The sequence below is a fragment of the Equus caballus genome, chromosome 15 (assembly GCF_041296265.1).
Source record: "Equus caballus isolate H_3958 breed thoroughbred chromosome 15, TB-T2T, whole genome shotgun sequence".
NCBI classification, from domain to species: domain Eukaryota; kingdom Metazoa; phylum Chordata; class Mammalia; order Perissodactyla; family Equidae; genus Equus; species Equus caballus.
The window spans coordinates 61990457-62008295 of NC_091698.1; the positions used below are offsets into that span (position 1 = coordinate 61990457).

Consider the following 17839-nt stretch of genomic DNA (forward strand, 5'->3'; position numbering starts at 1 on the left):
AAATTTATTGAGTGGAGGGATTGAGTTTCAAATTTGTTCAAGGTTCCACAGCTAACTGTAGCCTATACCTCAGCCTCCTGGCTCCTAGGCTGGTGTCCTTTCCATTTTACCATGCTGCCTCTCCTGTTTCATCTTGAAAGAAGTCATTGCCTTGAAGGATGGATAAGAGGCAGTTAGGGCATTTTAGGAGGAAGAAACGGGCATGAGTTAAGGTAGTGAGAAAACATAAGGTACCTATAAGTTTATTTATTAGCAATTCTGTATAAAAAATGTCACATACACATTTAAAAAAATTATATCTTGTGCAAAACTCTCATTTCTATAAAAGAAAAGCATGGAGTTAGATTTTCATTCAAAACATTAGTAATTGGTTGCTAAGTTTTCTAAGCTGAACTGTAAAATCACAGACTTCAGGAATAATAAAAGTGATTACTATTTTTATGGTAAAATGGGGTTATTGAGAAACCTGTCATTCAATTTTATTTTAAAGTATGTGGTTGCAATGTTTTAAATAAATATCTTTGGTAATAGGGATTATCAATATATTTATAAAAACTTACCTCATCCCCACTTGTCACAAGGGGAAGAATGCATTTATATTTTTCTTTATGTGTAGTTGTCATGATGACATAATTATCTTCTTTATACAAAACTCCAGTTGTAGGCTAGGAATAGAACAAACAACATTTAACCCTTCTCTGGCTAAACTGTATTAGCTTGAATAACTTACAGTCCTAGGTCAAACTAATTCATCAACAGAGGATTTTTAAAACAAATTTGAAAAACAGGGAAAAAATTCTACATGTATTTTAATGACAAAATGAAGATGACAAACTTTATCCTGCTGTTAAAATATAACAGAAAAAAACGAACAAAAATAAATTTGGAGTATAAAGAAAAAGTAGTAATGCAAGAGACTGAAGTCAAAATATGGATTAAAAAGCATTGAGAGGCAACGAATGTTCATGGATACACCATCAATGAATACTAATTACTCCTACTAACAATTACCACCTAGATATGAGAATCTACAGCATTTTACAAATGTACTCTCAATTCTGCTGGATGGGACACTCGAACATATAGTGCAGTATTTTTCATATTTGGATAATGAATGGATAAATTACTTTTAAAACAAAAATTACTAGGGATCCTCTGTGCTGACAACTTTTTTTTTTAAGTATATACCATGAGTCAGCAAACTTTTTCTGTAAAGGGCCAGATAGTATTTTAGGCTTTGTGGGCCATAGGGTTTCTGTTGCAACTACCCAACTCTGCCACTGTACTAAGAAAGTGCAAAGGGAATACTGAAAATGAACAGGCATGCCATGTTCTGAAAAAACTTTATTTACAAAAACAGCTGGTGGGCTAGCCCAAAGGTGCAGCTTGCCCACACTCTGGTATATATCAACAAAACTATTCTTAAAAGCTTTCTACATTATAGAACCAAACAATTCATAAATCAAATATGAACCAATGTAATTCAAATGAACATTCCAAATAATATAACTGATATTACCTAACTAAAAAGAAATCTCTGCTTTGTGATAGCTAATATGTCACTAACTACAAAGGCAGAGGTTTTCACAGTTTATGATATGGGTTCTGTGATAATTCAGTTCTCTCAACTTTTTTCTTCCTACGTGACTGAAATCACTATACTAATTGGTTATCCCTGGCAAGGAAAAGAACCCCTCTTATTAAGTACTCTGCTCTTTTCGCAATTTAACACTAACAACTCTTAACCATAATAAAACCAGTACTACTTGACACCAGTCATCTTAAACACAAATGCAAATTAGGGCAATGTTTTTCCAAGACAATAAAACCAAACAAAAAACAGTAGCAAATACTAGCTGTATTAGCTCTGACAGTACCATTTTAAGTCCTTTACATTTAACTCATTGATCCTTAAAATAAGCATTCTTCCCATCTTGCAGAAAAGGAAACTGGAGCCCAGAGCTTACATAATTTGTCTAAGGTAACACACCTAGAAAGTAGCACAGCCCAGAGTTGACCCCAAGCAGACTGGTTCCATATTCTGTGTGCTCCTGAATGTTTTAACAGTCGTCCTGCATAACGACGGTCAACAGTGGATAACATACACGATGCAAGTCCCATAAGATTAGTACCATATAGCCTAGGTGTGTAGTAGGTTATACCATCTAGGTTTGTTTAAGTACACTCTAAGGTGTTTACACAACATGAAATTGCCTAATGATGTATTTCTCAGAACCTATCCCTGTGGTTAAGTGACTCATGACTCTATTTGAATGAACTTTCAAAATGTTTTTAGATTACTAGATAGACTCCTGGATTATGGCCAAGGATCCTTGTTTAAAAGACCATTATAAGTGAAGAGGGAAAGGAAAGAGATTTGGAAGTGAGAGTTGCAAAGCCAAATTTATGATAAAAGCATCCTTAGAAGCATTTATTCAGTTGTGCTAACAAATTGCTATGACATAACATTTATAACACCTTTCAATGTTTTTCAGATATGTTCAGAATACGATAGGGAGTTGTGCAAAGCATGACTCACATTCACTTAGCAATGGATGGCCTGAAGTCTCATCAAATCATTCCTATACTGTTGTGAAAGCAGACAGTAGCACATCATGTGAATGTATTCACCTCTATTTGTGAAGTATCTGTAACTATAACGTTCAGAGTTGAATTCTACAGTAATATGGACTCATTTACTAAAATGTTCACCACAATGCTAACAATGGAAAAAGGAACTGCTTGTTTGGAACCACAGCAAAGAAAGGAAGACAATTCTTTCTTCGTAATAAAAGCTACTCTTGGGTTTTATGTCTAAAAGTAAAATAAATCCATTCTTCTGCTTATTGTTTCTAAGGTCTAGGTCAGGGGTAACAAGAAACAGAAGCCATCAGTATTCTTGTTTGAAGATGCAAAGATTTGTCATTCATTACTTTAGGAAGAGTTGCTTTCCTCTTAATAAAGTAGACCAAGCAGCAATTCTCCATCTGAAAACTCTTTGTTGAAATAGTGAGCCACTTATTGGATCACAAAGTAAAAATTTTAAACCAACTTTACCTTACTTTTTCATAAGAAAAATTACTGGGAAAAAGTTAACCTTTTGTGATTTTCTAAGTTAAAATTTTTTTTGATCTACTACTAAAATGCTTCCTTCTGATTTTGTGAAACAGGTTCTTTTTTAAGAAAATGAAATATAATAAATTCTGAACGTACAGAATTACAGATAGTGTAAAAACTTGTTTTATAAAACTTAACACCTGAAAGTATTTTCAGTGTAAGAGGTAATATTAGTGATTTGATAAAAATCAGATTTCAATATAATGAAACTAATCAAAGGGAATATGGTACTTTAAGGTTTAGGGACTTTAATAACATCTTGACAAGGAAGAAATTCCTAATGCTTGACATGAGTCTGGAGGAATTAAGATATTCAGAGGATGAGAGAGAAAACTATGTTAGGAGAAGCTCTAAAATAAACTCAGGGGCATAACTTGCCAATGTATATGTTTGGAAACAGACAGGTGGTCACCCTTCTTCCCAAGTGTAGTGATTTGGGGAAAGTTTTTGAGTAGGAATACATTTCTATATTAACAACAGAAGTAGAGAGAAAATTAGGCTTATTTTCTGGTTTTCTTTTGTGAAATCCATAAATCTGTGAAGTAAGGAATAACTGAACACTTTAATGACCTGAGTATTTTTGAAGGAAAATATATACACAAAACCAAAACTGAATGCTAAAAACCAGTAAACAAAGAATATAATAATCATTAATTAATGTAAACATTAAAAAACGTACACATTTTTGGTGCTTAATACTTCTTCTAAGAAAAGTTGACAGCAAGATTGTAAAGATTATGTATTGTTTTGATATATCTGAATAGGAAGATGATTTAAAGCACGGAAGAACTCTAAAGCTAAAAAAACATTAAAATCTTCTAATATAGTTTCTTCCAATTTCAGATGTTAGAGAGATAAAGGCCCTTATCCTAGTTCATACAGCTGCTGAGTTATACACAAATGTCCAACCAACTGGCCCATAAAAAAAAAATGACAGGGCCAGGTGAGGAGGGCTGTAGTTGCAACTACATAAAGTAGGTAAGGGAAGCCTTAAGATTAGAAAAGTATGAAAAAAAATCAAAAGACTAATAATAATAACTCTTAGGACTTATTTTTGCCTGAAGGTCACAGACCTTTTGCCAACTCAGAAAAATGTCTCTAGAATTTTCTCAAAATAACTCAAACTAAAAAAAAAAGAAAAAAATTTTTCTCCCCAAATTGTCAAATGTGCCCATCTTAGATTATGTTGCATTGCCAAAGAAAAGTAATTAAAAACCAAATTTCAAAATAAAATTGATAGATATGTGAAAGGTTGGTATAACATACACTAAGACTGAGATCTTTCTCCATAACCTCTTTTTAGCCAAGAAACATCCGTGCCAGCAAGAAGACTGAATGACAATTTGGTAGTAACCTCTAAAAAGGCTAGTTTTAGTCATCCACTTATAGGTCAGTAAGTTTTCAGGGCAGCCTAAAAAGAAAAAGGTGAAAGAGTAAAAAATTTTAATGACCACATTCTTTAAATTTTGTCATGTTCATTCCAAATGTGTCTTTGGAAACAATAACAGAGGTTGGACTAAAGTATTCTCACCCTAAGCCTGCTAAAGCTATATCTGACTTATAACAAATTTTTATGTATTTTAGTATATTAGTATTTCATGGCATTAATGTAAAGATAAACCTGGCTTCCCAGAGAAATATTTACTTAGATAAATTCAAGAACCACTGAACTACCAGAACAGTGGAACAGAAAAGAGAGGGCAAGAGAAACAAACCAGGTGTGAAATATTAGCAAAAACTAATATTTGCAAATAGAAAGCTCTTGTGGTAATGATGACATCTGTTATCCTGGTAAATCTTGTTTTGATGTCACGGTACCACTTATAGTAACAGAACAACATATTTAAATAATCTCCCAAGTGGAATGACTTTAAGTAATTGGAATAATAATTTTTTTAAAAAATTTCATTTTCTAGGACTTCAATTTGAAATAAATGAATTAATTACTACATGGTAAGTATCATAAGAGCACAACATTTATTGGCCTGCAGTAGCTACACGTGGATAGGAAGACTTTCCATCAGTCTCCTCTCCAAAGACAGAAAGACTGCAAATTTTCACTACTGTGAGGTCATAAGTATGTTCTTCACTGTAGGAAAACGGATCATAAAACCTTGCGTTCTGGGGTCTTAAATAACAGTCGTAATACCTCAAAACTGTAAAGGATATTCTGCATAGAGCGTCGTTAACATCTCACAGGACAAATAACCCTCTCAGAAACAACTTTGAAAGGAAGAGCTGTGTGTAGATGTAGACGTGTGAGTGTGTATGCAAGAAAGAGCGACTATGAGAGAGGGAGCTCGTATCTGCAGTACTCCTGGCTGTGTGGGTACGATGATGTGTAATCCTGAAGGAAAGAAGGCTGCTGGGGAAGGAAGAGGCGCAACTGACTCTCCAAAGAAGGTAAATGTGTGCGCCTGACGTGGAAAGCTTCTTCCACAGGGCAGAGTGTTGGTAAGCAAGGTCTAGTGAGACCTTTAAAAAGAGGAGAGCAGGTGACCGCTGGATCCCCAAGGCTTAGCATGGGGGGCACGTCCACACGATGTGTTCGATAAATACTTGCTGTATGAATGAATGAACGTGGGGTAAATGAAACTCTGGATTGGGGAAGGAGGCTTGCGCCTGCAGAGGCGGTTCAAGGGGAAAACAGCGTAGCGAATAGGGGGAAGGGGCAGAACTCTTAGCGACAGGAGGAAGAGATATGGCTACGGGTTTCGCGAGGGCACTGACCAGAGAGAACTCGGTGCCGGGCCAGTTGACACGGAAAGGGATGTCATCGCTGAGCTGGGGGAGCGCTCGGCCGCCGCCGGACGCCTCTAGGAGGCCGCAGAGGACCAATAACACTGGCCCGCCGGGGACCAGGCTCCGCGCGCCGCCGCCTCCTTCCTCCATCCTCCGCCGCCGACTTCTCCAGCCGTCGCCACAGCCTCCTCTGCCCATAGAGGAGAGGAGGGGGAGGAGGAGAAGGAGGCGGCGGGACTACCAACCGCCCAGGCAGCCCGGGCCCAACCGCCGCCACGTCTCCTTCCGGAGAGGCCGGCAACACCGCCTCCACCCACTTGGGCCTCCCGCCACCGTTTCCGGGGCAGAGAGCATATCAACATCCGGGGCCGCCGAGCCGTTCGCCTACGGAAGCCGGGACACCGGCCGGGCTGTTCTCGCCTCCCACAACCGCAGTCTCGCGGTGGGGATCGAACGCGGCTGCCTCCCGGGAGGGGACGCCTGAAGACCCGGCCTTGCAGCAGCCTTTTCGGTGGCGAAGTGGCGGCACGGAGAGCCGGTGAGTCCGGGAGGCGGCGGCCTTTCGCTGCAGCCGCCCGCGTTGCTCTCCAGCGGGTGGGCGGCGGCCTGGCCCGCCCTGGAGCGGGAAGAAAAGTGTGAGCGGGACGGGTGCTGGTCTGGGCATGCAAACATTCGAGGTACCGATGAGAAGTGAGAAGAGGCAGTGTTCCTGACGGATCGCCCCTCTCGCTGCTCTTCTTTCTCTGCGTGTGGCATCCGTACACTTCATCTTTCCCGCCTGAAGCTTCTCTCCGCCTCTTCTGTGAGTTGTGGTCCTCTCAGTACTGAGCAGCTGCCGATTAACGCAGGGCAGTTTGCTCCGCTTCTGCAGCCCTGGCTTAGGGGAGGCCGGAGCTGAGGAAGCCTGTCGTCCCCCAGTCTCAGAACACTGTGGTTCTCCGAGGTGGGCGTGGACGGAGACTCTCCTCGTGGGAGGGCAGGGAGACTTCACAGCTCCTACGTGTTTACCTGACGTGAGGCTCCTCCTTCAACTCAGAGTTGAAGTGTTGGGTTATTTTATCAAGGAAGCTCCTAAGTTTCCTTATGTGAGGTTCAGGGCCAGGTGAATGTGAGGTTATGAACTCACACGAGGATAAGACACGTCTGACTGCTTTCAAAATAAGACAAAAAGTTTTGGGTTCTCTTACTCTTCTTTTGAAAAATGCCATTGTTTTAATGTCCAGTATAATGAGTTATACGATGTTAGCCATAGAGCACCTATTATTGTCTTTCAGGAGGTGGGAAAAGCTAGACTTTCTTGCTAGATCTGCCTCTCTCCCACCCCTCGAATTTGAACCAAATCCAAAAGCAGGCAGAGCAGTCTATTTTATTTAGTTTTTACTGAAGAAGATTCACTGAGAGCTAACATCCATGCGAGTCTTCCTCTGTTTTTTAGTATGTGGGCTGCCAGCACAGCATGGCCACTAACAGAGTATTGTAGGTCCCAGCTGGGAACTGAACCTGGCCACAAAGCCAGTGCGCTGAACTGAACTGCTGGGCCACTGGGGCTGGCCCAGAGCAGTCTATTTTTCATCTTAAAGATTCCTCTCTTTTTGAACATAAGGAATCCACAGTATCAAAGAAATTTACCTTGTTCTAGAATTGAGGTGTTGTTCGTTAATTTATTTATCACTTATTATTAATGCTTCAATATGTGCCAAATCACTGGGATGGGTAAAATGGCAAATAAATGGGTCTCTGTCCTCTCTCTCGTGGTCTAGCAAGGGAGATTACACAAACAAATAATTGTGACCTATCACGGCAATAATAATAATAGTTAACATTTATTTAGCATTTACTCTGTGACAGGCACTCGGCTAAGTACTTAAATGTACACATTATGAGGCAGGTACTACAGATTATACAGTAGGGGGATATTAGAGTGAAGATATAAACAAGGATAGGAAAGGCTTCCAGGAGAGGTGACATTAGAACTGGGGTTTTAAGGATTTATAGGAGTTAATAAGGCAGGTGGGGAAGTGTATTTCAAGCATAATCCTTTTGGATGGTCATTTTAACTTTTTGACATAGTCAGAGGGCAGGTGGGATGGAATCATCAGCCAGAGATTGGTGCCATAGAGGAATAGAGGCGGTCAGTTCAGGGAAGCTTGCATACGCCCTGCAGAAGTGTTTGAGCCTTATCGAATAGGTCAGAATTTCTTGAAGTTGTAGACTTTTTGTGTTGGAATCATCAGAGGTGACCCCTGTTTCTCAAGTACTATACAAAGATGAATTCCAAATGGATTAAATATTTAAATGAGCAATAGCAAAGAAAGAAAACAATAGAAGAAAAATTAGGGGAATAGTTAAATAATCTTGGTAAGTTAGATAGGAAATCCTGAAATCATGAAGGAAAAAAGATGTATTTGACCAAATAAACATGAAAAATATTTGTACAACCCTGGTTTTGTCTCTGGGGCGGTAGCGATGGAATCTGCCTCAGTAGAGCTTATATTCAAGTAAGGGGGCTGCTTAACAAATAAATGACAAAGAAGATAATTTCTGGTAATGGTTCATAGTGCTTAAAACTAGGGTTATGTGAAAGAAAATACCTGTGGGATGTGCTGCTTAGGTAGATGGTCAGAATAGATGTCTGTGAGGAAGTGACACTTGAGCTGTGACTTGAAATGGTGAGGAAGCCACACACGAATTTCCTGAGGCAAGGATAAGCCTGGTGCGTTAGAGGGACAGAAAGAAGGCCACTGGGGAGCATAAGGGGAAAGTGGTAGGAGATGAAGTTTGAGAGGCAGTAGGAGGCCAGCTGGACATAGACCTGTAGGCAGGAGAGTGACGTGGCCTGCTGTACATTCGTGAAGATCGCTATGGCTGCTGTGTGGAAAACTGATTATGTATAGGGGATCTTATGGGCTGAATCACATTCCTCCAAAGGATATACCAAAGTCCTAGTGCCTGGAACCTGTGAGTGTGAACTTACTTGGAAATAGGGTCTTTGCAGATGTAATCAAGTTAAGATGAGGTCATACTGAGTTAGGGTGGGCCCTAACCCCATGACTAGTGTCTCCATAGGAAGAGGGAAGTTTGGACACAAAGCAGACATACGGAGAGACTGCTGTGTGAAGATGGAGGCAGAGAGTGGGGTGATGCGTCTACAAGCCAAGAACTGAAGATTGCCAGCCACCTCCAGAAGTTAGGAAGAGGTAAGGAAGAATCCTTCCCTAGAGATATCAGAGAAAGTGTGGTCCTGCTGACAGCTTGATTTCAGACTTTTAACCCCCAGAACTGTGAAACAATACATTTCTGTTGTTTTAAGCTGCCCAGTTTGTGGTAGTTTGTTACGGCAGCCCCAGGAAACTAATACAGGGGGCAAATGTGGCAACAGGGAGACCAGATAGGAAGCTGGTAGCAGTGGAGATGGAGGGAAGTGGCTTGATTTGGACTATATTTCAGGTAGAACATCTTGAACTTGCTGTGGATTAAATGTGGCATGTTCTTACAGAGATGAACTAATGATGATGCCTAGATATTTATGAGGAATTGATGTGCAATTTGCTGAAGGGGAAGAACAAAATGTGGACTGATAGGACCCCCCCCCTTTTTTTTTTTTTGGTGAGGAAGATTGACCCTGAGCTAACATCTGTTGCCAGTCTTCCTCTTTTTGCTTGAGGGAGATTGTCGCTGAGCTAACGTCTGTGGCAGCCTTCCTCTATTTTTCATGTGGGGTGCTGCCACAGCGTGGCTTGATGAGTGAGGTGTAGGTCTGTGCCTGGGATCCGAACCCGCGAACCCTGGGCCACGGAAGCAGAGCGTGTGAACTTAACCACTATGCCACCTGGCCAGCCCTGGGAGCCATATGTTTTTGTTTGTTTTACTTTTTATTTTGAAAGAATTTCAAACTTACATAAAAGTTGCGAGAATCAAACCCAAATTCCCCAATTGTTAGCATTTTACTAGACAGGTATTTTGATTATAATAACAATAATTTCTGAATCAAGGGTTTCTGTTTTGGACATGTTAAGTTTTGGATATCAATTAGACATCCAAGTGGAACTAAAAGTTGGTTAAATAAGTCTGAAGTTCAAGGGGGAGGTCAGGGCTGGTGTTACAAATTTTGGCATTATCAGGATGTAGATGTAGTTAAAGCCATGGTTCTGGCTGAGAGCATCTAGGGAAAAAATGAAGATAACAAAGGGATAAAAGGGTTAATGCAGCGTTAGATAATGAACAGCATTGAAGAGTTAACGAAATAGACTGGGAAGGTGTGCCTAGTAAAGCAGAAAGAAAATCAGGAAACTGGGATATCAAGGAAGTCAAGAGAAAGAGCGTTTCAAGAAGCAGGGCGTAGCTGAGTCAAATAAATGCTGCTGAGGAGTTGTATATGAGGATAAGTAAGCACTGGATTTGGCAGCGTGGAGGAGGAGTAGAGGGAAAAAAGGCTTGATTGGATTGGATTGAAGTGGAGGGCTTGCTGAGGTGCAGGTTAAGTTAAAAACAGTATGTTTTTGCATTTTGGCAGAATATAGACCAGAGTTTCTCAGCCTTTGCACTATTGACATTTTGAGCCAGATGATCCTTTGTTGTGAGGGTCTATTTGGGTGTTGTGTGACGTTTAGTATTATCCTGGCTTGTGTCCTCTGGATGCTTAGTAGCAACCCATCCTTCCTAGTTGTGACAACCAAAAATGTCTGCCGACATTGCCAAATGGCCCTTAGCAGGCAGAATGGCCCATGGTTGAGAACCACTGGTTTAGACTTAAATGAAAGGCATGAATATTAATAGTAAATTTTTAGGCATTAGCTCTCTGAGTGGGAAGATGTTTAGGCAAGACGAGACCTTTCTAGCACTCCAAAACTTTTCAATGTAGTGAATACTTACTTTGCCTATGTTGCAAGTGGTCCTCTTTGCATTATATCTTTGATGATACATAAGGCACTTAATTTTACCTTGCGCTGATGTCATTATTATGCACATGGGTTATCATCGTAGAGAATTTTGGATGTAAATATGTAGAAGTTTGTCCTAAATCTGTATTAACCCCATCATAGCCTAGAAATTGTTATTTTGAAAAAATATTCAGTATTATTTCATTTAATATCTCTTTACTTTTTCTCATATGAATATGGTACAGAATACATAATTTAAAATTTCATTTATTTTAACTTTCTGATTCATGGATTCCAGAAAAATTCCCCTTTATTTGGCAGAGCTACCCTTTTCTGCGTACAAGGGAGTTACTCTTAATGAAACAATTTTCAGTTAGCTGCAGAACTGCAGATCTGGCGAGGGATCAAGAAAGTTGTGCAGGTATTCATCTAACAGATGTGGTTTGGAGGCGCTGTCCTAAGTACTAAGGGTGCTGTAAAAATGACTTAGAAATCTAGTCCACCAAAACATTACCACCTAGAAAGAGAGAAAGGACTTGTACATAACTAATTGTTTTAAAAGTGAGAAATGTTGTTAGGTATGTACAGATAAAGTATTGTGGACATTCAAAGGAAGGGGTGATTACCTCTAGCAAGGTATGAGAAGAAGGAAAGGTGGAAATCAATAAGGTAGTCCTGGCATTTGTATAGGACCTTAACAGATGGTAGGATTTGGATTTACAGAGCTGGGAAAGGCCTATTGTAAGTGGATGAAAGAGCATGAGCCCAAGACACCTAGAGATCAAAAATAATTTGATTTGAGTTCAGGAGGGGGGCTTTGGCTTAATCTGTGTTTAATCTGTGACAAGGGTGACATTTCACCTTGGTGGGTTTTAATTAATGAAGGCTGCTAGTGTAATTTGCTATCCACCTATAAGAAAACTCACTAGATCCTCTTATAAAATATACAAAAAGTAAATTGTAAATGAGTTAAAGGTATATATCTATATGAAGAAAAGAATATTTTTATAGTTGGAGTAGAGGTGACATTTTTTAGTAAGACAGGAAATCTAGCTACTGTAAAAGGAAAGATAAATCTGCTATAATAAACTTCTTAAAACTAGTAATTTCTGTTAATGTTAAAAATGTGCAAACTTTTTGGCTTAGTGATTTTACTTTTTGGATTCTCTCCTTTAAAAATAAAAGCCCTGATACATAAGGATGTATGTATAAAGAATTCATTGTGGCGTTATCTGCAGTGGCAAAACTCCCCTGGATATCTGATTTTCCAAAAATAAGGCAATGGCTGAATAAATAATTATATGCAAACTCTGTACGAATGGATAGTGAAGTGGGTAGGAGCAGGGGCTCAGGAGTTAGGCCAGTTGGATTCTGATCCCAGCTCTATCACCTACTACATACATATATGACCTTGGACACTTTACGTAAGCTCTCTGGAGCTCAGTTTTCTTACCTTTAAAATGGAGAATATAAATGTAAGATGTAAGAACTACAACAAAGATTCAGATGTATTATGTATTCTGTTCATTTAACAGATGTTGTGTCCGGGTACTATTTTAAGCACTTTATAGATATAAACTTATTTAATTGATTTATTTCTCATAATAATCCAAAAAGGTTGGTTTTACTGTTTTCCCCATTTTACTGATGAGGAAATTGAGACACAAGAGAGGTTAAATACCATGTTCTAATATAATTCTCACACGCACACACGGGTATATAAAATTATCTATGCCATGTTATAAAATATGGCTAAATAAAACTGTAAAATTTTTTTCCAATTGACGTTTTTATGAGTCGGAAATGAGGACCAAACACTCCGGCTTTGAGTTAAAACTTACCCAAAACCTCTGTATTGTTTCTCATTTAGAGATATAAAGGGCAAAACCAATATTTTAAAGACATTTGCTCTGACAGCCGGTATGCAGTCTGAGGTTGTACAGCATAATTACTCCAGAGGCTGCCTAAGATAGTAATTGCCCTTTTCTCTTAATTTTGAATACTAGTTTTTTTCCCCTCCAGTTCCTCCTTTAAATATAATTTACTCTATGGTAATAAGAAAGAAGACTTAAGAGGACTGGAATGCACATTTTGGGAAAAGTAAAGGGAAAGCTTTTGCCTTTCAGACATTTTTGGTTAAAATATAACATGTATACAGGTGACAGAATGCCAGCAAATGTACAGGGGCAGATGTGAGTATTTTACTGATTTCTTAGGCACAAGGAAAAAGGGATTGGAGATTTGATTTCAAACCAAGCTATGTTTCTTTTTTTAATCCCATGCTTTATAGTTTTGTTTTTGTTTTACTAAGAATTTTCTGTAAGAATCAATTTTTAAAACTCCATGTATACAACACCACCTGTGTTCCAATAATTCCTATGTAGTGTTCTTGCAAAATCTGGATCTAATAATAAGAAAATAATAAAATTTAAAATGTGGCACATTCTACAAGACAACTGGCCTGGATCCTGAGAAAAGTCAATGACTAGGTATAAGGAGACTCGTATGTAACCTAAGATGCATGCTACTATCACATCTTAGAAAAATAACAATGCTTTCAATTTTCACCATTTATTTTCCTTTTTTTTTCCCCATTTGGGATCCAATCAAGGCTCATGCCTTGCATTTGACTATTGTCTTAAAGCCTCCTTTAAACTATAACAATCCCTCTTTGCCATCGATTTTAAGGCTCACTCTTATTTTTTGTACTACTGAGAAAGAAAGTAACCACTGCCTATTAAACTTATGACACACCGTGTAGTGTAAGACAGCTTAATTTCAGAAGTCTTACAATGAGATAAACGTATTAACAAAATATGGCATCTTGCCCAAGGTCATAACACTGGCAAGCAGTGGAACTGGATATCAAACTGGATATCAAACTCTAAGCAGTCTGGGTCCTGAATCTCCTCTTTTGGCCGCTACTCAGTGCTGCCATTTTGTTATCAATGATTTATTGCATGTAAGGCTTTTTTAGCACAGTGCCTCGTATATAGTAGGTATGTAATATGTGTTAGCTTTTATTATCATTTTCACTACTTCTATGGTTTACTACTACTCTATGTTTATAACATTTATATTCTGTGACTTTGGTTCTTCTGTGCTTTGTTTATAGGTTCATTCTTAAACATTGAAAACCTAAACCTATAAATTTTACAGTATTATAATTATGCAAGCACCATTCACTATAAAACCAAGAGGTGTAATTGGTACTGCAGAGAAAGAAATGTAATTGTATTAATTCTCTGCCACTTAAAGTGTCCAATTAGCTTCCTAATAATAATAATACTGTATTTACTAAAATGAATTCATTTTGTTCTCCCTCTCTCTTTTTTTTTTTGCTGAGGAAGATCACCCTGAGCTAATATCTGTGCCTGTCTTCCTCTGTTTTTTGTATGTGGGTCACCGCCACAGCATGGCTACTGATGAGTGGTGTAGGTCCCTGCCCTGGAACTGAACCCGGGCTGCCAAAGTGGAGCATGCTCAATTTAACCACTAGGCCATGGGGTCGGCCCCTCATTTTGTTCTTAAAGGTATAGTTAGAACTCTCAAACACTTTCTAATGTACACTAGTTGCTTTTCAAGTCTGTTGCATATCTATATTCTGTTTTTTTGTTTAAGTCTCTGGAGTTAGGTCTACTTTTTTATGTTATTGTGTGTCCTCTTTTATCTCAGATACCCCCCAGCCTTATTGGAGTATAACTAACTTCAAGTAATTTTTTCAGAAAAGATATAAAGCAAGTAATTTAATTTTCACAGACCTCATATATCTGAAAATGCATTTATTTTGCCTTCTCATTTAATTAATAGTTCAGGAATAGAATTTGTAGTTCAAAATCATTTTATTTTGCTCAAAACTTTGAAGACCTTGTTCTTTTGCCTGTTAGCAACTAGTGTATCTGATGGGAAGCTTAATGACAGTCTCATTCTCCTTTTGCAAGTGATACACTTTTTTTCTGGAAGATTTTATTAGACTCTTTATCATTGGCTTATGATATCTTATGAGAGTGCTTCTAGGTGTGGATCTTTTTTCATTTATCCTTTATGTCAGTCCATGAATCCTATTTGTTCACTTCTGGGAAATTTTCTTTGATTATTTCTTAAACTATGTCCTCCACCTCCTGTCACCACCCCCCCTCCCCCCATTTTCTCTGTTCTGTTCAGAATATCATTGGGATAGATTCTTCCAAACAGAGATAAAAAAGACAAAAAGAAGAAAAAGTAATATGGAGGATCAATCCATATTGAGGACCAGAAGAGGTCCGTTTTCTTGACTCTCAGTTCTCCTTTTGAATTTCTTTTTTCCGTGGTTGTTTTTTCTGTTTCCATAGTTTCTAGTTGCTCATTTTTAATGGATGCAGTATGTTGATGCATTTCTTTGAGGATAACACTTATAAATTTTAAACGTTTGTCTTCTGTTCTCAGAAATAGCTGTGCTTCCTTCAGGTTAGTTGTTGTTTATTTCATCCTTTTCTTTTGTGTTTTTGCTTTTCTGGAAAAAAATTGTTTTTAATGATTCTTGAGCTCTTTGTAAGTGAGCAGGGTGTCAACTATTGGGCCTCAATTAGGGTCCATGGATGAAATGCAGGAAAAGAGCTGCCTCTCCCCACTCTCCTTCTACCCTATGCCCAAATAAGGACAGCTTTGTTATGGAGCATGAAGATGCTCTAATGCTTTCAGGGTAGATGGTTAAATTTTTTTAAAAAACATGTGGTTTGTTGTCAGTGATAAGAAAATGGAGTGATATATGTCAAGGCTTCTAAAATGGAGCTGCGAGGCCATCAAGGAAGTGGGGCTTGTACATATATTCAGCACCCACAACCAGATGTAGACTGAACTCTTGAACCTTGCCTGACTACCGAAGTCACATCCTGGAGTATTTCCTCTTCCAAGAACAGATAACCTATTTGGATACAACTTAAGGACCAGTCACCTACTGGCAAGTCAGCTTGCTTCTTGCCAGAACCAATCGTTAATTGTTCAGAACAACTTGTGTAAGCTTGTGATTTTTGCCTTTATGAACCCCTGCCTCTTTTGACCTCTTCAGAGCACATTTGAATTTCTACTCAAATCTGTGTCTCCTGAATTGCAATTCTTGAGACCCGAAATAAACTTTGCTTCTTTTGCAATTTTTGCCTCTTATTGTTGACATTACATGGTGTCAGAAGTGGGATCCAGAGTGACTGACCTCTAATTCTGACACAAGCAGAGCACCTACAAAAAGTCCTTTGTGCTCTGTCGTCTCCTCCTGGCAGCCTTGGCTCCCAGTGTAAGTCCTCCTGGGCCTGGACCTCCAGCCTTTAGTAGAGGTTCAGATTCTTTATTTGGGTGTCCTTTGCTACTAGTTTTAGCCATCCTTTTGATGTTGGCTTATTAAGGAATTTCTGTTTGTTTTGTTCCTTTTGTTAGGCCTTTGTTTCCTTGATAAGTAATTAGAAATGGGAAGCCCATTTTCTGAGGGGACTGCTAAAGGGCAGCGCACCTCTGGGACTCCTGCTAGTTTTATGTTCAAAGAATATGGACTTTCTACATACAGATTTTTTTTGTGTATGTGAGGAAGATTGGCTCTGAGCTAACATCTGTTGCTAATCTTCCTCTTTTTGCTTGCGGGAGATTGTTGCTGAGCTAACATCTGTGCCAGCCTTCCTCTATTTTATATGAGATGCTGCAACAGCCTGGCATGATAAGTGATGCTAGGTCTGCACCCAGGATCTGAATCTGCAAATCCTGAGCCGCCGAAGTAGAGCATGCGAACTTAACCACTACACCACTAGGCTGGTCCCTACATGTAGATATTTGTTTCGCTGGGCTCATATTACTCGTGATTTAAAGCTTCACTGGCCTGAATGGAGCTCCCTTGAAATTCCTAAATTGGTTTCCTTGCATGGTCAACTGAAGAAAAGGCTATTGAACTAAACAAATTAAATGGGAAGTTTATTTTAATTGGTATCTTGGGGCCTCTAAATGAAGCACTGAAAAGGTTGCTTCCTTGCAAGCTGTTAATTCTAAACTTACCAAGGCCAATTCAGATCTCTCTCAAAGATTTGCAAAACTAGAAAAATCTGCCAATTCTTCCTCTGCTTCTACAAGTGCTTCTGTTCCTCCTCCAGCTACTTGTCCACCGTCCCCTATATCCTTCTTTGGCTGAACTTCCTTTCTGCAATGATGACCCAGAAGCCTCTCTTTATCCCCCAGCACTAATAGCCCCCTTTAAAATAAAAACTGGGGAAGACAACTCTGCAGTCTCCTTCACTCCTTGGCCAAAGTCCAAATTTCTATTTCTTGCTAAAGGATTTCCTGATCCCAAGGAAGACCCTATTAAATTTACAAAAGAATTTGAATTAATTATTGAAAATGATTGACCTGGCTGTTCAGATTTGTATAAACTTATTCACATGCTTGGGGGGAAGGGAGAGCCAAGGAATGATTTTCTAAAGCAGGATGAAACAATCCCATGGAAGACTTTTCTAAGCAAGGCAAGGGAGCCATGGGGAATGTTCTTAAGTTAGCTAAAGACTTCATGAAAAAATTCCTGATGTCTTCCCTAGAAGTATTGATTGGAAAAGGATTCAAGTGGCAAAGTATACAGAAATCTGATGAATCTGTGTTTGATTATTTTGACAGATTTGAAAATGTTTTTAAACACTGTTCTAGAATTGATCACATTAATTATGAAACTTCCTCACTGTTTAGTTCAACTTTTGGTAATGGATTAGAAGGTGAACTTGCTACTCTTTTTTTTTTTTTTTTTTAAAGATTTATTTTTTTCCTTTTTCTCCCCAAAGCCCCTCGGTACATAGTTGTATATTCTTCATTGTGAGTCCTTCTAGTTGTGATATGTGGGACGCTGCCTCAGCGTGGCTTGATGAGCAGTTCCATGTCCGCACCCAGGATTCGAACTGACGAAACACTGGGCCGCCTGCAGCGGAGCGCACGAACTTAACCACTCGGCCACGGGGCAAGCCCCAGTGAACTTGCTACTCTTGTCAAGAGGCATCAGCTTAACTGGGCTACCATGGAAACACATGATTTGATTAACTTAGCTGAACAGTTATCTAAAACAATCAAAAGGTGTTACCGCACAAGGGGCATGATCTGCT

At 39.1% G+C, this 17839-nt stretch overlaps 2 protein-coding genes across 25 annotated transcripts in view; one reads left to right on the forward strand and one right to left on the reverse strand.

Moving 5' to 3' along the window:
* ERLEC1 (endoplasmic reticulum lectin 1) overlaps positions 1–6209 on the reverse strand; it is a 34430-nt gene extending 28221 nt beyond the window's left edge. For 6 of the 7 annotated variants that reach the window (XR_011426444.1, XR_011426445.1, XM_070236337.1 and 3 more), the window contains exons 1-2: positions 5848–6209; positions 561–665 (exon numbers count right to left, since the gene is read on the reverse strand). Coding sequence is in view for 5 of the 7 variants with exons in the window: in XM_070236337.1 (XP_070092438.1) it covers positions 561–665; positions 5848–6057 (315 nt within the window). In the remaining 2 variants the exon portion in view is untranslated. The remainder of the gene's footprint in view (positions 1–560; positions 666–5847) is intronic. The other variant, XM_070236339.1, reaches the window with a different exon arrangement.
* ASB3 (ankyrin repeat and SOCS box containing 3) overlaps positions 5249–17839 on the forward strand; it is a 107689-nt gene continuing 95098 nt past the window's right edge. For 3 of the 18 annotated variants that reach the window (XM_023618411.2, XM_023618410.2, XM_070234770.1), the window contains exon 1: positions 6263–6397. The gene's annotated coding sequence lies outside the window, so the exon portion shown is untranslated. Of the gene's footprint in view, positions 5521–6199; positions 6662–8914; positions 9057–17839 lie in introns of those variants that run through there. The other 15 variants (XM_023618402.2, XM_070234769.1, XM_023618403.2 and 12 more) reach the window with 11 other exon arrangements.